The sequence below is a fragment of the Lathamus discolor genome, chromosome 3 (genome assembly GCF_037157495.1).
Source record: "Lathamus discolor isolate bLatDis1 chromosome 3, bLatDis1.hap1, whole genome shotgun sequence".
NCBI lineage: Eukaryota > Metazoa > Chordata > Aves > Psittaciformes > Psittacidae > Lathamus > Lathamus discolor.
The window spans coordinates 63,991,335-64,011,695 of record NC_088886.1 but is presented as its reverse complement, the minus strand read 5'-3'; the positions used below and the strand labels follow the sequence as shown (position 1 = coordinate 64,011,695).

The window sequence follows — 20,361 nt, the reverse complement described above, 5'->3', positions numbered from 1 at the left end:
CACACTCATGGCGAATCCCTTTTCCTTCTTACTGCTTCAAGCAAAACCGCAAGTTTTCTGTCAGCCAGGGCGAGTCTGACCGCCTCGGGCCGGGCGCGGGGCTCGCCGTGAAGAAGCACTCCCTGCCGCGGAGGAGGCAGCACCGCCATGGCGCTGGGCCACCCCTCGCACCGCTGCACACGGGCTTCTCCTCACGGCCCGGATCGCTCCGCCCTGGCTGGGCTGTGCTGCGGCCTAAGCCGGCGGGCGCTGGGCGCCGGGCCTCCAGTGAGGTACGGCTCGGGCGGCGGAGGAAGCCCTTCCTCGGGCCATGGGGTGAGCTGTCACTGGTGAGCTGCCACAAGGTCAGAGCTCAAGTGTCCGCACTGGAGGTGCTTCTCGAATAGCTGCCTGGAGCCTCTCCAGCAGGAGCCTGACCGGTCACCGCTAACACTTCCTCCATTGACTCCCGTTTAGCTGCTGGAGGTGACAGGAGCCCCCAGGGCTCGCAGCTCCCTCCAGCAGCAACTCAGCCGCTGGTCACTTCTCCATTTCCTTAACAGTTTCTCAGCAGCTGAGATTGTTTTCTTGAAGGAAATGCTTGAAAAGAGGACGAGAAAAACCCCTGATTGTATAAAGCATGCCATGAAAAGGGGTAGGTGCAAACCCCATTATATCTGCCAGTCACCTGTGCAAGGCTGGAAAGTGAAATCCCTTCGCTGCAGCCACAGGGATTTTGCACTGCGTTAATAACTGTGTATATAGCGCTTGGGCAGTACCCTTGAGGAATCTGCAGTACCACGGCTTCAAATCACACGATGACTTGCAGCCCAATCCCATGTTCCTGGTCAATCCCAGCTGGGACAGCCAACATGGACACAAGCGTTAGAATCCGTGTATAGGGTTTAAGTTAGGTTTTGCTTTGTTTTTGAATGAGTTGATAACTGTTGTTAGCATTTACTAACATTTGACCTGAGAAGTTCATTACCCCTCCAATGTGTGTAAAATGGGCAACAACTGAACAAGCAGCAACAATAATGTTTGGCTTTCTGCCCCCCCCCCCCAAATAACCACATGAAAAGGTTACTTTGTCTGAAAGAGTTTTATTTTGTGCATTTCAGAAATAAGTGAATAATGACATCTAAAATCAGGTGTTGCTGTGCTAGGCAGACACATGTAAAACTTGTCTTTCCATTTACATGACAACACGCAGCGTGGAAGGATACCTGATTTCACCTGAATTCAAGTTAATAATCTCTGAATAAATCAAGAGCTATTAACTACGAACACTGGAAACAGTCAAAATTATTTCAACCGAGAGGAAGAGAAGACGGATGTGTCATTACCATATAGATCAAGAAACACCAACTGGAACACATGGATTCACAGTTCTTACCAAGTTACTTAGCTTATTTCTAAAACACGTTTTAGTGATTATAACTTTGCATTACTGAGTTTCTGAGTGTGTAATATAAATGATACTAATGAATGAAAATACCGTTCAGGATCAGTCAACATGTCAGCTATTTTTAGGTGATAATGATTTAGGTATAGAGTTCATCTAGATGAATACGAGCCCATGAGTGTTAGATCTAACACTGCTTTCTTCCCTCTTCATTTTTAAACTGTCTCAACACAGTGTTGAACAGCTTTGTGATAAACACCACCACCCAAAAAATCCCCCAACAGTTACAACCTCAAATCTTACTTCTGTTGCTACTTAACAGCAAAGTCAACCACTAGGATACATATTTTTTCCTATTTAACTATGCTCAACAAACCAGTGCAGAAGCAACATTATAAATGGGCATGTTGAGAAGTTCCATAACACATACTTTGGTGTACACAGTGGTGATTTAGCTTTAAAATTGTGCTAGTGAATGAGAAAAAAAAAAAAAAGATCCTAGCAGTGACAAATATGCAGTCTCTATCACCAGTGCAGTTTGCAAAGCAGTGGAAGGTCATCTGGAATAACATAGGAAGGCTTTGATGATTAATTTAACACTTCTTTTTCCAATACTGAAAGAGGGTTATTGCCAATGTATACAATTAAAAATCTTTTTTGAAAGCCCTCAATAGCTCTTCCAATTTTAAAATGGTTTCATCAAGTCAGAATGATTTTTCCTGCCATATTGTTCCTGCTTTCTAAGCCATAGGAGCTATAAAAACATACCTTCAAATAACAAATGAGAAAAAATAACAAGAAAAACAGTAAAAAGCTAGTGATACACCTCAACATCATTATGAGGAATTTTGCAAGGTTCAGTAAATGGTGAAAAATACTTTATATGCCTCTTCCACAATACAAAAGTAAATCTGTGGCTGACCTTTCAGTAATGCTTTCAAACAAATGATATCTCTCGTGCACTGTGCTGAGAAAATAAAAGCTTTCCAACTCATGTACTGCAGCACTCAAACTGAGGTGCAATACAGGCCTTGCCTATTCACTCAGAAGGGACTTCAAATGCTTCCTAGCCTTTCAAAGTCTAAATACAGCCACTTCTTACAATTCATCTACGTTCAGCCTGTTAACTGGCCCTTAAGTGTATCTATCTACCTGTAACACATCTCCCAGAACAAGACAGCACACTTGCACTGTACTTAGCATATAGAAACTTTAAAATGTGGATATAGTGAGAACTTGACATGTGTTATTAGTGCATTATAATTACAACCTGTGTATATTTTTTCAGCTTGTGCTGTCTAAGATTAAGAAATGCCATTAACAGTTTTGCTGTCCCTCCCTTGTGACGTATGAAGTGTTGTCATCTTCGTTCCGTCTCCTTATTATAATAAGATGGAAAACTCACAGAATCACAGAATATCAACAGGGAGTTGAAAATTACCAGCTGCACTCCTGTCAAACACCCTTCCATGTGGGAACACTGAACTGAACTCCGTTAGGGCATACAGGCATCCAAATCTGGCAGAACATGGTTTGTATCATGTTCACTGGTGCCGTTCCCAAAGAACAGTACATAGAGGTAGGATGCTTTTTCTTATTGGTGTAATTTCAAAAGGCCGAGAAACAGTCTGTTCTCTGGTAGCCTACTGCTAACCTTTCTTCTCACTACTGTTATGTTTCCACTTGCTTCAAAAGAGCTAGGATTTTCCCAAGAATAAAGGGCCAAGATGACTATACCACTTCCATAAATTAAGCAATCAAGCACAGTGACTTCTGTATCCTTGGCCTCCACCAACACGTGTTGTATGCGCATGTACATGCTTCTTATGAATTCTTCATAGGGAAAACCAGGTTTAAGTGAAGATGATTTCCTGCACGGCCCACAGTATTTTAAATAAATGGAAAAATGGAGTAGTGTGGGATATTACCTTATTCTTGCTCAAGTTAACTTTCGAGGCAGTTTAAAAGTTTTGAAAATTTCATATATAAAAGGTTGGTTTATTACAGCATTTGTAAATTTTATTTCTGGGGTTGCTTAACGGAGTGTTCAACTGAACACATAAAAAACATCCTGTAATATAGTTCAACAGAGAGACAACAAGTTATGCCTTCATTAATGTATGGTGCCACATCACAAACCATACAAAACTCAAAGCTGTACGTTAGTGTATGCCCCTTTAAGCATGCATTTGCAAAACAGCCATTTACTCTTTATGAGACAAAAAACAAAAACAGAGCTGTGCTACTCATTTTTAGCTCAGCAAAGAGCTCCCTTTGTTACATTAAGATTTTGATTCAAAAAGTCTAAAAAAAAAAAACAAAGCTACTTTTAAGTTTGTGCATATGCTTAAACTTGCTCCTGAAGTAAAAGTTTCTGCATTAAGTGTGCACTGCAGTTTTGTTTGATTGTTGTGGCCTGATTTTCAAATACACCACCCAAGCCCCACACAGTTAGAGGCAAGGGAGCTGCTGGCCTTCAGCATCTTTGAAAGTCAGGACACAGCTTCATTGGTTGTGCAGAACAGGACATTTCCCTGCAGTATAAGCCAAGTGTTCATTTATGCCCAATAATAAGACCACAGAAGTTTGATCAAAATTAATGAACTTTTACAGGTCATAAAGTATTTCAAGGATAACCCCAATAGACCAGGCCTGAGTTTCACAGCTGAAAGGGCAATACTGTCCATTTTCATTGGTCAGCTCTGGAAGCCCTTTCCAGGATGATCTGATAAAAGAAAAAACAAACAAGTACTCTTGTTAGATTATACATTGAAATTAATACAACATTTCAGTTTAAAATAATTCAGAATATTACCTAGTAGGGATTGAAAACCATGACTAAAGGACTGTTGTACAGGCACAGTCTGTACTTTAATAACTACGATGTAGTGATTCTTCCTGCAGCTGGGAATTGTTTTTTGCAGGTGCCTCTCCTTCAAAGTAGATTCTCTGCTACTAGTAATATCTGAACTTACACTGCTGTCATGCTGCTCCTCTTTGTCATTCAGGTAGTTGTGCAGTTGGAAGAACAGGAATAACATTTGAGACAACTGAATGGTATCAAGCTACACTTGAAAGTGGATTATGGTGGATTATTTGGTACTACTACAAAACAAGACACTGGGACAAGACACTATGTAGTGCAAAAAGTTGCTTAACAAAACCCTTTTATCATGACCAGTTCTACTGAGTTACTTTTATGGATACAAATAAATGCATGTTTGAAGTACTGCAGAACAGACTGTACAGAAATCAAGGGCAGTATCTTTGTGTGTTTGTTTTCATTTGTCTCAAATCCTTAAGAATTAAAAAAATAACAGAAAAAAGGGAAAAAAAAAACAGTGTGGGGTTGGTGGTTTGGTTTGAGGGAGAACTCAAAATGCAAAGGCAGTTTTCCTGCCCTCTCAGAATATCAAGAGTATTAAGATTCTGAAATACTGTCATGCTAATTTCCTCATTTCTAACATAAGAAGTCCTAACTATACTTTGCAGCAGCTTATCTGAAACACAAGTTTCACCTCAACATGAGGAAGAACTTCTTTACGTGAGGGTGTCAGAGCCCTGGCACAGGCTGCCCAGGGGGTTGTGGAGTCTCCCTCTCTGGAGCCATCCCAGACCTGCCTGGACATGTTTCTGTGTGCCCTGCTCTGGGTGGCCCTGCCTTGGCAGGGGTTGGACTGGGTGATCTCCAGAGGGCCATGCCAACACTGATGGTTCTGTCTGATCTGCCCCAATTTTATCTGTCACTACCAGCCCGTTCATGATTTTGTTTTGCAGGTTGTTTGGAAATATGTTTTATTTTAAAAAAGAACTCACCAACTTTTTTTGTGAAATTAACTTTTTGTATGATGCTAGATCCTAATTTTTAGATAAGGTTTATTTCACCCAGTCTTTACATGGGTAAGTGTTAGTAATTTTGCAGTCTCTAAAGAGCACTAGATCTCAGCTGTACTTAAAACCTGACTTGATATCTGCAATAGCTCTTATACCAGTGAACTTTCTATGTAGAAAACAGATGCTGTTGATATTAGAGATGTGTATAGATGCAATTGGATGGTGGATACCAGTAGGCTGACTGAACACTTGGAATCTGTGTTAGTTGATGTCTTACCTTTCAAGGTGAACATAGTGTCGAGAAAGAACATTCTTAATCATAACTACAGTTTTTGCATAGATCTCTGGACCAATCAGCTTGGAAAAGTACAATTTGGCACGAAGAAAATAGCCAATTGGCCACAGCCATTCCTAAGCAAAGAACAAAGAGATGATTAGACCTGTCAGTTTTAAAAGGTAACAGCACTTCTTCTAAAGCTGAAGAAACTGGCTCTTACAGGTCCTTGATGATAATTAAAACCTCTGGCTACATTATAGTTGTCGTTGTCAAGAGCGTTATCATACACTCCACAGTAAACCATATCACTGCAAGGAAGATAAAAAAAAGAAATTACGCAAAGCCTTAAGAATAAAGATACTTAAAAAGGGAAAGCAGAAGTGACCCCAAAATTTGTTATGGCATTTATGTTTAAGGATGGGTAACTTAGGGAGGTCTCTGCCAGGTTCTGTATTTTATGTGACAATGGAATTCCAAATACAGTTTAAACTAGTAGGAAAACAGTTAAAGTCTTGGAATGACTTCGGATTAATAATTTTACCCTTGTATGCTTACTCAAACTGCAGTGCTGTTCACTGTATCATATGTAAGTATGTATCAAGATAAAAGTTCAACATCTCTTATGACACTAAATTTGACTAGCTTATTGTGTGGCATCCGAAACCACAAGTGATTGTCTACAGGAATAACATCAATTTCATGGGCTTTTAGAACAGTAAAAGAATTGTTCTGGAAATATTTGTTGGAGCCTTATTTCACAGGTATATAAGAAATAAGAAATAAGAAATACCAACCCCCTGTGTGTCAAATAATCACAACTGTCACGTTCTACAATGAACACTTATTTCTACAATACTTACTCTGGATCTAACATTAAGAAATAAGAAAAACTACCCCCATGTGTCAAGTAATTCCCATTGTCACATTCTATAATGAACACTTATCTCTACTATACTTACTCTGGATCTAAGGTTTTCATGCCTAACGGACCAAGCAGCTTTTCCTCTGCTATCTGCAGAGCTTTCCAAGCTCTCTCAGGTGTGAATAACTCAGGGGCCTAATCAAATAATAAACATTTAATGAGTAAACTCTGTGCATGCACACACGTAGGACTGTGCATACAAATGTAGAAGGGCACAAAAAGCTACAGTTTTATACTACTGAATCAACTTCTGGAGCCTACAGGTCAGAGCAAGCAAGAAGACAGAAGCCATCAATGCTTTCCTGCATTTAAAATAAGAATTAACTTGCCAAATATTATTGCTGAAGCTCTTCACAAACCCGATAAAGACAAACAACCCATGGCTTTTAGCCAGCCTGACAAGAAAAGCAGCCTCACAGATCTAATCTAAAGAGACATTCTGAATACAGCAAACACTCCAAATTGATCCTAGCTATACCCTGGACAGCAGGTTCATTTAGGCAAGTCTAGCCAAGGATGTATTTCTTAGGACATACTCCAGGACAGACAAATATTAAAAGCATGGAAAAGCTTTCAAAGTTATTCTAAGCAATAAAATGCCATGTAAATGGACCTTACCAGACAAGCTTAGTTCAATAATAAAGAGAATTTTAAGTGCAAATGCTCCCAGCCAGTGCCCCTCACTTACCACAACCATGGCTATTGTAAAGTTTGGCCTGAGTTGGTAATCACACCATGGACTTGAAGCTCCATAGCTGTCCTTATAAATGCCACGTTTGTGAACGAGATTGGGATGTTTCTCATTAGGATCTGCTGGGTTCTCAGAGACAAAGAAGAGCCTTTCAAAGTGCTCTTGGATTTTTCTGTTCCATTCATCGTATGTGATGGTCTCCTCCCTTCCTGCAAGATGTTACATACAGGGGTTAGTTTCTGAGAACAGCCACAGTGGCAACACCAGCAGTGTATGTATGTGTGTGTTTGGTTTTTACTGTTTTGCTTATTGAAGTTTTACATAAGATACCCTAACACAAGAAATGCCATAGTAGCATTGCAAAGAGTTCCTATCTAGAAGCTGAATTCTACTGCAGATGAACTCCAACACATGCATAACTTTTTTACTCAGCTAGCTAGAGCAAACAGTGTGAGGTACTGTGATCTACAGTAAATAGTAAATTAACTTTAAAATCTATACTTAACAGTGTAGTATGGTAACATGTCGGCTCTTTTATAGTCCTTGGTATACATATTCTTGCTCTTTTGGACACTTCAAAGACAGTCTCAAAACATTAGGATAAGCAGCACTTAAAAGCTTTCTCTTCATATATTTCCTATATAGTTTTAAAATAGATTCAACAGCAGAGGAATAAAATTTAAACCCAGTTACATGAGATTAGAAAAAGCAGGGAATGTCCACAAATCAAACTGAATCTGAAGAAGCTGCTTACAACTCTGGGACAAAAAAGGTAAGGCAACTCCTATAAATAACATTTCTACATCTACAGATTATAATATTGCTGTGCACTGAAATCTAAGTTGTCTTGCTCTGGCTGTGTATTTGAAGAAATCCTGAGGTGACAGGTAAGTTCATGACCTAAGAATTTGTCCTGTCTAGGACTGACAGGAAAACACATTCATAGTTTCTAAAAGAGAATAAAAGAACCAGTAAGCTAACTGCTGTCCAATATTCTCCTTCACTGAAGAGTAAGAAAGCTTTACAGGGCATGTATACTCACTTGGGCTGGGTAAGCTCAAAGTAACTCTGTAACAGAGCAGCATCCCTCTGAAACATATGGGACAGCTAAAGATACTTATGTAAAAATTCAGAGGAAATTGTATTCTGTGTTGTGAATATTGGGACAGAAAGAGTGTCTTGGACATTTTACTTGGCATTCTTGTAAAGAGTGATGCAGTCATCATAACATATACTAATCCCATCACTTGCATCCATTTTGAGAAATGTTATTAGACTCCAAGATTCCTTTGTAACCCACACCTTGATACATGGAATAAAATATTTGAAATAGAGCAGACTGTCAACTCAATCATTGGGGTTTTTTTTAGTAACAAAAGATTTTAATCATACAGGTTTTTTTCCCCCAAGTTTTCCCCCTTTTTCCCTTACACCTTCCTGAGTAGTTTGATAACCATCCCTGATGCTATATGGCCATGATTGCAGCAGTCTGGTTATTTTGATACTACAGTAAGGCAACTATGAGATGTGCTTGTTTTTACCATGTCTTTTTACAGTGACTCCACGGAATGGAAACACATTTTTCCCAGATAATTCCAGCAACCAGCGAACAGCTGACTTGCACAAGCCAACAATTTCCACAGCAGAGCCATCTCTGAAGTAATGATACAAAAAAGCCCAAGAATTAGTTTAATAGCCTCTCAAAGCAACAGGTAACTGAAAAAAATACATCTGTATCTTATTTAGACACTTCATTTCCCCCTATTCTTCTGCTATTCCCCCATTTCTCCTATGTGAGCATCCCAAAGTTCTACAGTATTGCAGTGTTATGTGAATTGCAGTGATTTGTGAATAACAGCTCCATCATCATCACTACTCATCATTTCCTAAACTGCAGTCAGACCTTTCCCACCTATGAAATGAGAATTGAAAATGAGGAGTCCTTAGACACTCCAGTCTCTCCTTGCAAGGCAGCTACTCCATCCCTTTGGGCTTTCAGTGCCCTTCTCTGTACCACCTTTATCATGCCCTTCCTGAGAGCAACACTACACGGAACACTCAAGTGTATCTCTCAGGTACAAAGTTCCACCAAGAGGCAGAATAATGTCCTCTGTCTTGTTCTGAAAACCTTTACTGATGACACCCAGTGTTACTGGGTTTTATTAGCTTTTTTGGCTGCTGCTCTACACTAAGATATGATTTCAGAAAGCCAGCAATTGATTTCCTTCCTGTGTGGTAGCTCAGTTCTGACGGCATTGTATAGGCATGGCTTAGACTATTTTTGCCCTAAATGCAAACTGTATCTTAACTTCATCCACACCGAAGCTTATCTGCCACTTTAAAGAATGCTCGGTTTTATGTGGCACTTTTGAGTTTCATGAAGGGCCAAGAATAAAAGACCCAGGCTGGGTCAATTTACTTTTGTTTAGATCAGTAGGATTCTACCCAATGAAGAAACTATGGAGGAAAGGGTGGAAAACAGGTGAGGTTTTCTATCAGCTAAGAGCAAGGAAATGAGCTTGATTTCAAACTGCCCAAGAGATTTTTTTTTTTTTTATCATATCCAGCCAATTTGAACAGATTTAAGATAATTTTATACCAGTGACTAAGAACATGTGGTTTAGAACACGAAAAAAAAAGGATCAGCCTCAAAAAAGTTGGTCCTCTGCTGTTAAAACTGTGTTCAACACATTGTTTCTCTGCTCAGCTTAGTGCGCTTTGGTAACCTGGGTAATGCTTCTGCTGTATAAGATTAGTCAAGTCAAAAATGAAGCATTAAAATAAGCACTAAATGCACCTCTTGGACTTGCCTTTTTTGTCAGATGATATTCAAATAATTACTATGTGCACAGATCTCATATTGAGTTTTACTGCCTGCTTGATGCAAAATTTCTTTCCAGCAGCATCACTGATTTAGCCTCTTTAGGGGCAGTTTCCTCAATCTCCCCCAGTTCTCAATTCAATTGCCTAACTTGTCTTCTTTCAATTCTCACCTACAGATGGCAATAGTACAGCATCAGTTTCACATCTGAAGTCAAGCAAGGATGCCTGCAGCAGTTTGTGAACACAGAATTAAAAGCTTATTTTTAACATGTTCCGTCCCAACTTCAAGAATTTAGATAGAATCATAGAATCCCAGACTGGTTTGGGTTGGAAATGACCTTAAGATCATCCAGTTCTAATCCCCTGCCACGGGTCTTGAACACGGCCAGGGATGGGGCAGCCACAGCTTCTCTGGGCACCCTGTGCCAGCACCTCAGCACCCTCACAGGAAGAGCTTCTGCTAGCTGTTGCTACAGTCCCTGATGAAGAGTCCCTTCATCACGTGGTAGGTATTTTTGAATTGTAAATGGCAAGTATTCAAACAACACAATTATCAACAGGTATCTCTTCTAGTATGCCTAATAACAAAATACTGCTAGTACTACTACTACTTGTACACAGTTTTTCCTAAACTAGATTTTTTTACTTGAATTCCAAAGTGAGCTCTCTGCAGGGAGTGAAGACCATGCTAGAAGCTGAGGGCTGCATCTGCTAAAAATGCACCTTTCATTTTACTTCAAATGAACAAAAAGAAAAAAACATTAAGAATTTAGTAGGCACGAACGGTTAGAATATTTGAGAGATCACCTCTCAGATGTGTTAATGGAAGGCACAGTAGGCCTCAAGCTGTGCCAGGGAAGGTTTAGACTGGAGATGAGGAACAACTCCTTCTCCAGAGGGTGCTCAGGCATTGGAACAGGCTGCCCAGGGCAGTGCTGGAGTCACGGTCCTGGCCAGTGTTCACACACTGTGGAGACAAGGCCCTCAGTGCCATGGGTTAGTGGTGGCCTTGGCAGGGCTGGGAATGGTTGGATTTGATGAGCTTAAAGGTCACGTCCAACCCGGTGTATTCTATGATTCTGCAGGAGAATTTAAGTTTAAAACTCCCCTCCATTCAAAGATCCTCCCTTTCCCAGCCTGGATTTCACACCTTGGAGTAGCTGGAATTCCTTTGTTGCGAGCTCTGTCGCTCTCTCCCATTTTATCCATCCAAGTGCCACAATTGAAACGGTTCCCTCCAAAGACAAAGCCAGTTTCATGGTCAACACCTGCAGTTACATTAAAACCTGCCAAGGAAGAGTATCACGTGTAAAGTCGTATTTTAAGCAAAACAAACCCCCAACTTCTCCCTCCTTCCCACTCCAAGCCTCCTAAATAAACCAAACCCCACCTCCAAACAACAGATCTGAGGTGGGTTTCTGAAGCAACTTTAACTTAAGTCAAGATTTATTTAAGGATAACTTGTACCACAACATGTAACAGTTGCTGATAATAAATGTATTTAAAGAAATATAGTTTTAGTTGCATTAAACATTCTTTGTTTTTCAGAAACATAATCAAGACCTAAACAAATATAAGCCATAACCAGCATCTTTTGAATTGTATAGCAAGTGTTCTGTTACCTTCATCTCTCATATTTTGATCTATCTGTGGACCGGCATTCCTTTCGCGGAAATTTATGCCTTCCATGTGTCGTTGCATTGCTTCCTGCATTACTTCATAGAGTGGCTGATCCTAGATGGATTACATATTGCATATGATGTGTGAAAGGCAAGATGAAAGACTAGCAGAAAGGCTGTATCTAATGTGCAAGCAAGTAGCAATTCTTAGCCTCTAGTTTGAGGATTGAAAACCCCCATCTATCATTTTCAGTAGTATCTTTGTCAAGGGCAATACATTGCATACAAATTTTAATACTTTTAACTTTCCAAGGCAAAAAGCAAAGAACTAATTTAGAAGCTCATGGAATTTTTTCTCTCCATCCCAATCCGCACACTTGTCTAATCACATGATGCAGATGTAGCAAGAAGTGCCTAAAATATGGAATTCAAATTTCACCATAAACACCAGATTTAACACAACTATACATTCCTAATGAAATACTTATATCAGAAGGGATCTTTACCACAGTGCCTGCACGCTGAGGAGAAGAGTCATCTGTTGGATACATCCGAGAAACAGGACACCTGAGAATGTCTAATCCGTTTGGCACAATTGTACAGTAGTCCTGGATACACTGAAGCCACCACCATACAGCATCTCGACAGTTGTACCTTGCATGTGTCCCCTGGCCAAGCAGATTGGGAATGAGACCATGTCTTAAAGTCCCACCAAATGCTAAAATGATGTTTCTAAAACAAAACAAAAACACAGTCTTGACTAAGTTACTTTCAAGGCCTTTACTGGACCGAGTACTAAGTACAAAGCATACAAGTTTTTAGCAAGGTGGGTCAAGGAGACACACGGGATCTTAAAGAGAGATGCCAGAAGTTTGCTGGTGAAAGCTACACGTTATTTCATTTGGCATTACTTCTTTTACAATAAAACCTCTGTTCCCTAACAATTCCCCAACATGCATGCATTCGAGTCAGTCTGTGTAAAACATACAACATCCGCTGATATGACAAAGCTAGTTTGCTTTTTCACAGCTAACACTATAGAATCTAAATCTAAACCCCACCAAGGTCACAGGGAAGGATTTTATTGACATTGTTTACCCTGGAATTCATTCTGATGGGGGTTTGGGGTGGAATGGGGATGGAGGGCAGGAGTAGATGGGGATTTCCTATTAAGATACAAAGAGATGATGGCAACTGAAGTTACGAGAAGTTTCATTTGAGAACCCTTGCACATACCTTGTGGAAAACATGAATTCCATCTAGCTTTAGAAGGGAATATAAACATACTAGTAGACTGCAGACCTTACTGCATGAGAAGGGTAATAGTTATCATAGAATCCCAGACTGGTTTGGGTTGGAAGGGACCTTAAAGTTCACCCAGTTCCAACCCTCTGCCATGGGCAGGGACACCTCACACCAGACCATGGCACCCAAGGCTCTGTCCAGCCTGGCCTTGAACACTGCCAGGGATGGAGCATTTACCACTTTTGTGGGCAGCCTGTGCCAAACGTACAAAAGTATGAACAAATGCCAACTTAAACCAATCAGTTTAAGCCAATATTTATGTTTGTATCTCTGTCCAAATTAAATATTAACAAAGTATCAAATCAGTGCAACAATGGTGCAGGTACACGTGAAACACAGTGGCTTTGTTTAAGGATAAGCAGTAGTATTATAGGAATTAGAACTCCTGTAATCTATACAGAACATTGGCTTCATGGTGATAAACAAGCAAGAGAAAGTCATTTAAGTAGTATTTAATTCCACTTAGGGAGAGCTCCCAAATCCATCCAGGGCCATACTGCACATAAACTGCTTCTAACCTCCTGTGTGTCGTCTCAGACTTTGAGACCAGCCATTTTCCTAACTGCAAACCCAGGAAGAACTGAGTCGAAGCCAGTCTTACCTTGCTTCTAGATAGCGCCCAGTAACCAGCATTAGACCTCTCAGTGCAATAAAGGTATCCCTTCCCCAGGAACGAAAAATTCCAGAGGAAAAGTGAGGTAAACCTAAACAGAAAGGTCATTGTTCATCTCATTTGTTGATACAGCAGAAATCTCCACGCACACACGTACATACAAAATAACCACAAGTAAGAATATATTCACATTTATCATGATTTTTCTAGATGAAAATATTGAAACAATCTCCCCAACCAAGTTCTTGATAGAATCAAATAAAACCTCACTTCAGAACATCTGCTAGAATTTCAAGACCATGCAACAGAAATTCTCACCTCAGGAAGAGTCCCATTTTAATTAAGTCACTCTGTAACTTAACCAAGTGGCCACCCTTTTAATTACAGGAGCAGAAAGAAAACTAACAACCAAAAAGCCAGAACTATGTGAAGATTTACACTGCTTTGCCAGGAGAGTTACTGCAGGAGGGCCATGAATCTCGGTAGTACAAAGGGGACAAGACTGGAGCGCTGTGAATTTGTTCAGACCAAAACTGTTCTCAGCCAGTATAAAAGGAATCCTGCTTCTCTTTACCATCGGCTTCTAGACTACATCTTATTGCAGACTTATAATATCTAACTTATGATTCTGACTGACACAGCTTAAGAAGTACAACAGGAGGGTCCATCCTTGTGTTTACTTCCATTTATTAACCTGAAAGTTTAACTTACTGGACAAAATATTCCACTTAGTGAAGTCTCAAACCAGCAGCCTCTGGTGCATGCTTGACAGAACAACATTTTAACTTCCCTCACCTACTTGTCCAAAGTATTTGCTAACACTCAAATTCTCCCTCCACACTTGTGGATTTTACAGTACATGACAAGAACACTTGAGAATGACAATCCATGTACAAGTTCAAAATCTCAGACACAACTACCAGTGAGTATGTGAAGGGAATATGTAAACTCAAACCCTTTGGTGTAATTAATCTTCACGACCAGTTTAAGGGAACACTGTGCCTCTTTCCTGCTAGGTAACACTAAAGCAGGCAGATGGAATGTAACTAAAACCCAGAAACTAGCACCAGTAAAATTCCATGACAGATGGCAGAAAGGAGGAAATAAACACCCCATTGACACAGATGCCACAGACTCTGGGGATGTGAAAAGTTTCTGTGGTTGCAGAAAAGGAATGGGCCAGCCCAGAACAAAACCGAATTCATTCTAGGCCACTAAACACAGAAGATAATACTTTGGACATTGGAAAGTGACCAGTTCAAAGATGGCAAAATGCTGGCTGAACATTTGGAGCTATAAACACTATTTGCTGACTGCTTTTATGCTCTATCCTTTTGGAGAGTTTCAGATCAAGCGTTTTGCTCTGCTAAAGGTTCTTTTTCTCTGAGAACTTGTGAAAAATAAATTCACCCTTGTACTTCATTACAATTCAGTTTTTAAATCCATGTTTAAAGGAAGATAAACTAAAGCCTATCACACAAGTCTATTTATCTCAAGCAAGTCTCCTAGAAAGAGAGAACACACTTATGGATCTCCATATATGATAAAGAAAGGTATTTCTATCTACATGCACTACTGGATGGTCGCACACAAAGTTGTGGTCAATGGCTCAATATCCGGCTGGAGACCGGTAACGAGTGGTGTCCCTCAGGGATCGGTGTTGGAACCGGTCTTGTTTAACATCTTTGTCAGTGACATGGGCAGTGGGACTGAGTGTGCCCTTAGCAAGTTTGGCGATGACACCAAGCTGTGTGGTTCGGTTGATATGTTGGAGGGAAGGGATGCCATCCAGAGGGACCTCAACACACTTGTGAGGTGGGCTGATGCCGACCTTATGAAGTTCAACCATGCCAAGTGCAAGGTCCTACACCTGGGTCGGAGCAATCCACGCACAGCTACAGGTTAAGTGGAGAAGAGATTCAGAGCAACCCTGTGGAGAAGAACTTGGGGGTGCTGGTTGATGAGAAAATGAACATGAGCTGGCTTCAGTGCGCGCTTGCAGCCCAGAAAGCCAACCATATCCTCTGCTGCATCGAAAGGAGCGTGACCAGCAGGATGAAGGAGGTGATCCTGCCCCTCTATTCTGCTCTCGTGAGACCTCACTTGGAGTATTGTGTGCAGTTCTGGTGTCCTCAACGTAAAAAGGACATGGAACTGTTGGAACAAGTCCAGAGGAGGCCACGAGGATGATCAGGGGACTGGAGCACCTCCCGTATGAAGACAGGCTGAGGAAGCTGGGGCTGTTCAGCCTGGAGAAGAGAAGGCTGCATGGAGACCTCATAGCAGCCTTCCAGTATCTGAAGGGGGCCTATAGGGATGCTGGGGAGGGACTCTTCATCAGGGACTGTAGTGACAGGACAAGGGGTAACGGGTTAAAACTTAAACAGGGGAAGTTTAAATTGGATAAAAGGAGGAAATTCTTTCCTGTTAGGGTGGTGAGGCACTGGAATGGGTTGCCCAGGGAGGTTGTGAGTGCTCCATCCCTGGCAGTGCTCAAGGCCAGGTTGGATAAAGCCCTGGGTGGTATAGTTTAGTGTGAGATGTCCCTGCCCATGGCAGGGGGGTTGGAACTAGATGATCTTAAGGTCCTTTCCAACCCTAACTACTCTATGATTCTATGAAATAAAGTGTTTATAAGCTCCATCTCCCATCCCCCAAGAGCAGTAACAAAATGGGTTTTTCAGAGTAGTACCACTAGATAGAGTTCCCATAGTTTTAAAGTTAAAACCCAGGGGAAAGGCAAGCAAAACTGCTACCTACATTTTATACCTACATTTTATTCCTGGTTGCTGACATAAGGATCCCAAACACCATGGAGAGACTTTTTAAATACAGTTACTAAGGACAGCTGAACTATTCTGGAAGACTTTTAACATTGTTCTCACTTACCAGCTGCCAAGGAAACACAACACTGCTCTTTCACATTCGTAATTTCATTCAGCCTATAGGGAACATCATGCAAGGAAGGAGACAGATCTGGCAGGCAAGAGTATCTTCCTATGCCACACATCTGGATCGAACCCAAGGAAAGGTGTTTCACAAATGTTGATCCCTTCTGCACAAAGCTGCAATGCAACATAATTCAACTAAAATAAACTAATGTTCAGCAACATCAATCTATAAAATCTATCCTTTATCATTTACTGATGACTACTGTATTAGGCGTAATATAATAAACTAACTATGGGTTAATATTTCTATTTTGCAGTACATAAGATTCAGTTTGTAAATCGATTTTTTTCCCCAAAAAATGCATGCCCAATATTAGCCTTAAAATTTAATTTCACAATGGCAGTAGGAGTCCTGATGTCAAATATTTCTAGGGAAAAGTGCAAAACCAAACACTTGGTTTACATGATGCCTTCATAGAGACCTCAGACCTCAAAAATATGAGGAAAGGTATTTTACCACAAACAAGAGCCTCTCTCAAATCTGGGTTTTTTTAAAGAAAGATCACCACATATTAATATATATTATCATACATAAAAATGTATAGATCAGCGAACACTGTCCAAATTAATGCAGCCTGTGTTCCTGACAAGTCCAGGCCCAAACATTTTTTCATGGAATATACCCCTTTGCACAGGAGTTCACTGCCATACCAAATTCTAGTCCCATTTTAACATCTGTATTTAAAACACCCCAAATCTGACTTGTTCAGAGCACACATAGCTAGAATAAAGCCTCCATTAAATCCATCTCCCTTCCCTTTCCAAGTGAGAAAAGAGAAGCAGATGCTGAAGATTAGACAGTTGTCTGAAGAAGAAAAGTGCTCAGATAATGAAGGCTCTTCAGCTGTGTTAGAAATGTTGAACAAAGCAACAGCCCCAAGGACAATCTGGTTTTCTTCTTTCCCTGAACTTCAGGAATCATTGCAGTTGTACTAGAATTACAGCAAAAAAAGGGTTTTCTGAAGCTTGGCAAAGAAATGCTGGCTCAAGGCTTCCTCCTCCTGCTGCACACCACCAACAGGAGTTACAGATTCAAGCCCTGCATAGCTATGCAAACCCTCAGCCTTCCAAACCACCCCCGCTAGAAGATGGATTTGATATTCATTACCCATTTTACCCTTTGACATTGGACAAGTATGAAGAGATTTAAATCACATTCTCCAGCAGATAAAACTGAGAAGGTGCAAATATGTGCAGGTACCTCTACAGCTCTGATCTGCCCAGCATACCTAGACATCTGACGCCATCCCACATCCAGAAGCGTCGTGTATGCACCCACTAATATGGCATCAAAGTAACATGGGATGAGGTAACGTGGAATTCTCTTTAGGTAGACAAACATGGCTTTCAACCATTTACCAACCTATTAAAATAAAAGATAATTAGAACTTGATAACACTATGGTTCAAAACCAGTGCTTTCAGGATCCAGCTAGCTGAAGTATGTGTACATTTATTATACCCAAGTTATGCTTGGCTACCACAAAAATGAGATCCTCTTCTGTTACTAACACCACCACCAGCATGCAACCATTCACACCTTCAAAGCTGTCCATGACAGATATTTGTGGTAGAACTGCTGCACCCTCCTGCTCCTGAAGTAGTAGGGAAAAATCTGTACTATACTTATGATATCATAAATGGGCAAAACCAACAACAATAGAAAGATTATATTTTGCTACTCTTGTAGGAAAAACCCCAAATATCACAAAGAAGTTATCAAAACTGAGCAGCAAAGGAGAGCTGCAACTTGGAAAACATCACTACAGCCATGGGAAGGGTTTCTCATTGCTTAAAGACAAGATTGAAGAAATTAAACTTGAGACAAAGATACAAAAATTATCAGAAGGCTGAACTATTTACAGCCACTAGCGGAAAATGACTGCAGATTTGGGCCTAGGGCTCTGTATTCTGGAGCTTCACCATCTCTCCGTCACTGTAAAGCATTCAACACATGGGAAGTATTTCTCCTGTTAAAAAAGCATCGTGACAACCTACTCAAGATTTAAACCTTGCAGATGAAGAAAGTAAGTATCAACGTATTACATGATGACACTGTTCTTGTAACCTGGAAATTAGGAACGGAAAGTACCTATTGGTATAGGTACTTTATATTTTCCGCAAAACAGAGTAAGACACTACAAAAGAAATCAAAAACTACACAGGAACAAACAAGCAATAGTCTTTGAGGAGCAGTAAATTTGGCAAGTATCAGAGCAACTTCCTTTCTATAAAAGCTCTGTCTGTGAGGTCAAATTCAACATTCACTTCAGTACATAAGCTGCTTTATCCATTCTTCTAATTTCTTACACTTGACTTCAGGAACAAAATGAAGTAAGAATGCTAAAGCCTTTATTATTATATTCATTATGGAAGTTACTCAAATCAGCTCATCTTGTGAACTAAATAAAGTAATTGCCACACAGGAAAATCAAGTATGACAACAAAAGGAAAGGACTGCATACAGATAACCTGAATCTCAGTAATCCCTGTCTTCTCAGTGATTGATTGTGCAGTCTTACAGTAACTCTATCATAATAATGTACATCTTGGTATTCAGGCCCTCTTTTGAAAGTACTTAAAGAAGTAACAGTTACTTCATTTTTATGTGAGGAAAAGTAATAAACAGGGAAGGACCCTGCAAGAATTTCCACCAGAGCTATCCACCCCTCCATGCCCTAGGTAGTTTTCACTTCCCTTTTGCAGTCTGTTCTTACACAGAATTGAAGAGAGGAAAGAAAAACGGTGTCCTGGAAGTCCTACAAGAACTTGCCTAGACAAAAGGTGTTACAGACAGACTGAAGTTCAGAGCAGAGCAGCAACTGAAAAGGACACAAACTAATAATTTAAAACCCCAATGTCACCAAGTAAGTATTTTTACTTACTTCTGCACAGGCTCCTGCACGTGAAATCAGGCGATTACTGACATAATCTATCATCCAGTCACCAGATCTTAAATTATCACAAAATGGATGACCCAAATCATTCTTTGGTCTAATGTCTGCCATCACGGACATTAACCCTGAAGATATAAACCCAACTCTGTTAAAAGACATACTTATCACACATAGCAAGTACAATTCAGGAAGAAAAGGTACACAGCAACAGATGGTCTGGAGCACAAGTGTGATGGGGAACAGCTGAGGAACCTGGTGTGCTTAGTCTGGAGAAGCGAAGGCTCAGGGGGGACCTTATCACTCCCTACAACTGCCAGACAGGAGGATGGAGCCAGGTGAGATGGGTATCTGCTCTCAAGGAACAAGGGATGGGACAAGAGGAAACGGCCTCAAGATGCACCAGGGCAGGTTTAGATGGAGCTGAGGAATAATTCCTTCCCCACGGGGTGCTCAGGCATTGGAACAGGCTGCCCAGGGCAGGGCTGGCGTCACCGTCCCTGCAAGTGTTCACACACCGTGGAGACGAGGCCTCAGTGCCATGGGTTAGTGGTGGCCTTGGCAGTGCTGGGGAATGGTTGGATTTGATGAGCTTAAAGGTCTTTTCCAACCGAGGTGATTCTATGATTCTGTGCTCCAAGTGAAATTAACTGCATTCTCTAGGTCTGCACAATGAGGTAGGATACAATTTAATAGTTGTTCCCACAGCATACATCATATACAGTTATGAAAGTTGAGAAATAACAAGCACAATGCAATTCATACATCTGATAAGTGGTCAACAGTGCTCAGAATTTAGTAATGCTGAGTTTCATTAATGTGACTTTTCACTGGAGATACATGTATTTTGGTTTTATTGTAAAAGCAATGGCATTGGGGTTAGAATGCCTATTGAAACCTTATTTTTGCAGCGCAGAGTATCAATAGAGAGGAGTTTTGGTTTAGTATATGGTTTTTCTGGGTACAACTACAATTAGTAGCATGGTCAAGCAGAAAAAAACCCTCACTTATGTTTTTTACCCAAATAATGGCACTAGTCATAAACCAGC

At 40.6% G+C, this 20,361-nt stretch overlaps 1 protein-coding gene across 1 annotated transcript in view; it reads right to left on the bottom strand.

Moving 5' to 3' along the window:
- Nucleotides 1-1,066: 1,066 nt before the first annotated feature.
- The window catches only part of AGL (amylo-alpha-1, 6-glucosidase, 4-alpha-glucanotransferase), a 40,464-nt gene continuing 21,169 nt past the window's right edge, over nucleotides 1,067-20,361 (bottom strand). The window contains exons 22-34 of the mRNA XM_065669518.1: nucleotides 19,304-19,440; nucleotides 17,649-17,782; nucleotides 16,358-16,533; nucleotides 13,457-13,559; nucleotides 12,057-12,282; nucleotides 11,554-11,665; nucleotides 11,082-11,217; nucleotides 8,650-8,762; nucleotides 7,106-7,317; nucleotides 6,455-6,552; nucleotides 5,716-5,803; nucleotides 5,496-5,629; nucleotides 1,067-4,109 (exon numbers count right to left, since the gene is read on the bottom strand). Of these exons, the coding sequence (XP_065525590.1) occupies nucleotides 3,992-4,109; nucleotides 5,496-5,629; nucleotides 5,716-5,803; nucleotides 6,455-6,552; nucleotides 7,106-7,317; nucleotides 8,650-8,762; nucleotides 11,082-11,217; nucleotides 11,554-11,665; nucleotides 12,057-12,282; nucleotides 13,457-13,559; nucleotides 16,358-16,533; nucleotides 17,649-17,782; nucleotides 19,304-19,440 (1,787 nt within the window). The 3' untranslated portion in view covers nucleotides 1,067-3,991. The remainder of the gene's footprint in view (nucleotides 4,110-5,495; nucleotides 5,630-5,715; nucleotides 5,804-6,454; nucleotides 6,553-7,105; nucleotides 7,318-8,649; nucleotides 8,763-11,081; nucleotides 11,218-11,553; nucleotides 11,666-12,056; nucleotides 12,283-13,456; nucleotides 13,560-16,357; nucleotides 16,534-17,648; nucleotides 17,783-19,303; nucleotides 19,441-20,361) is intronic.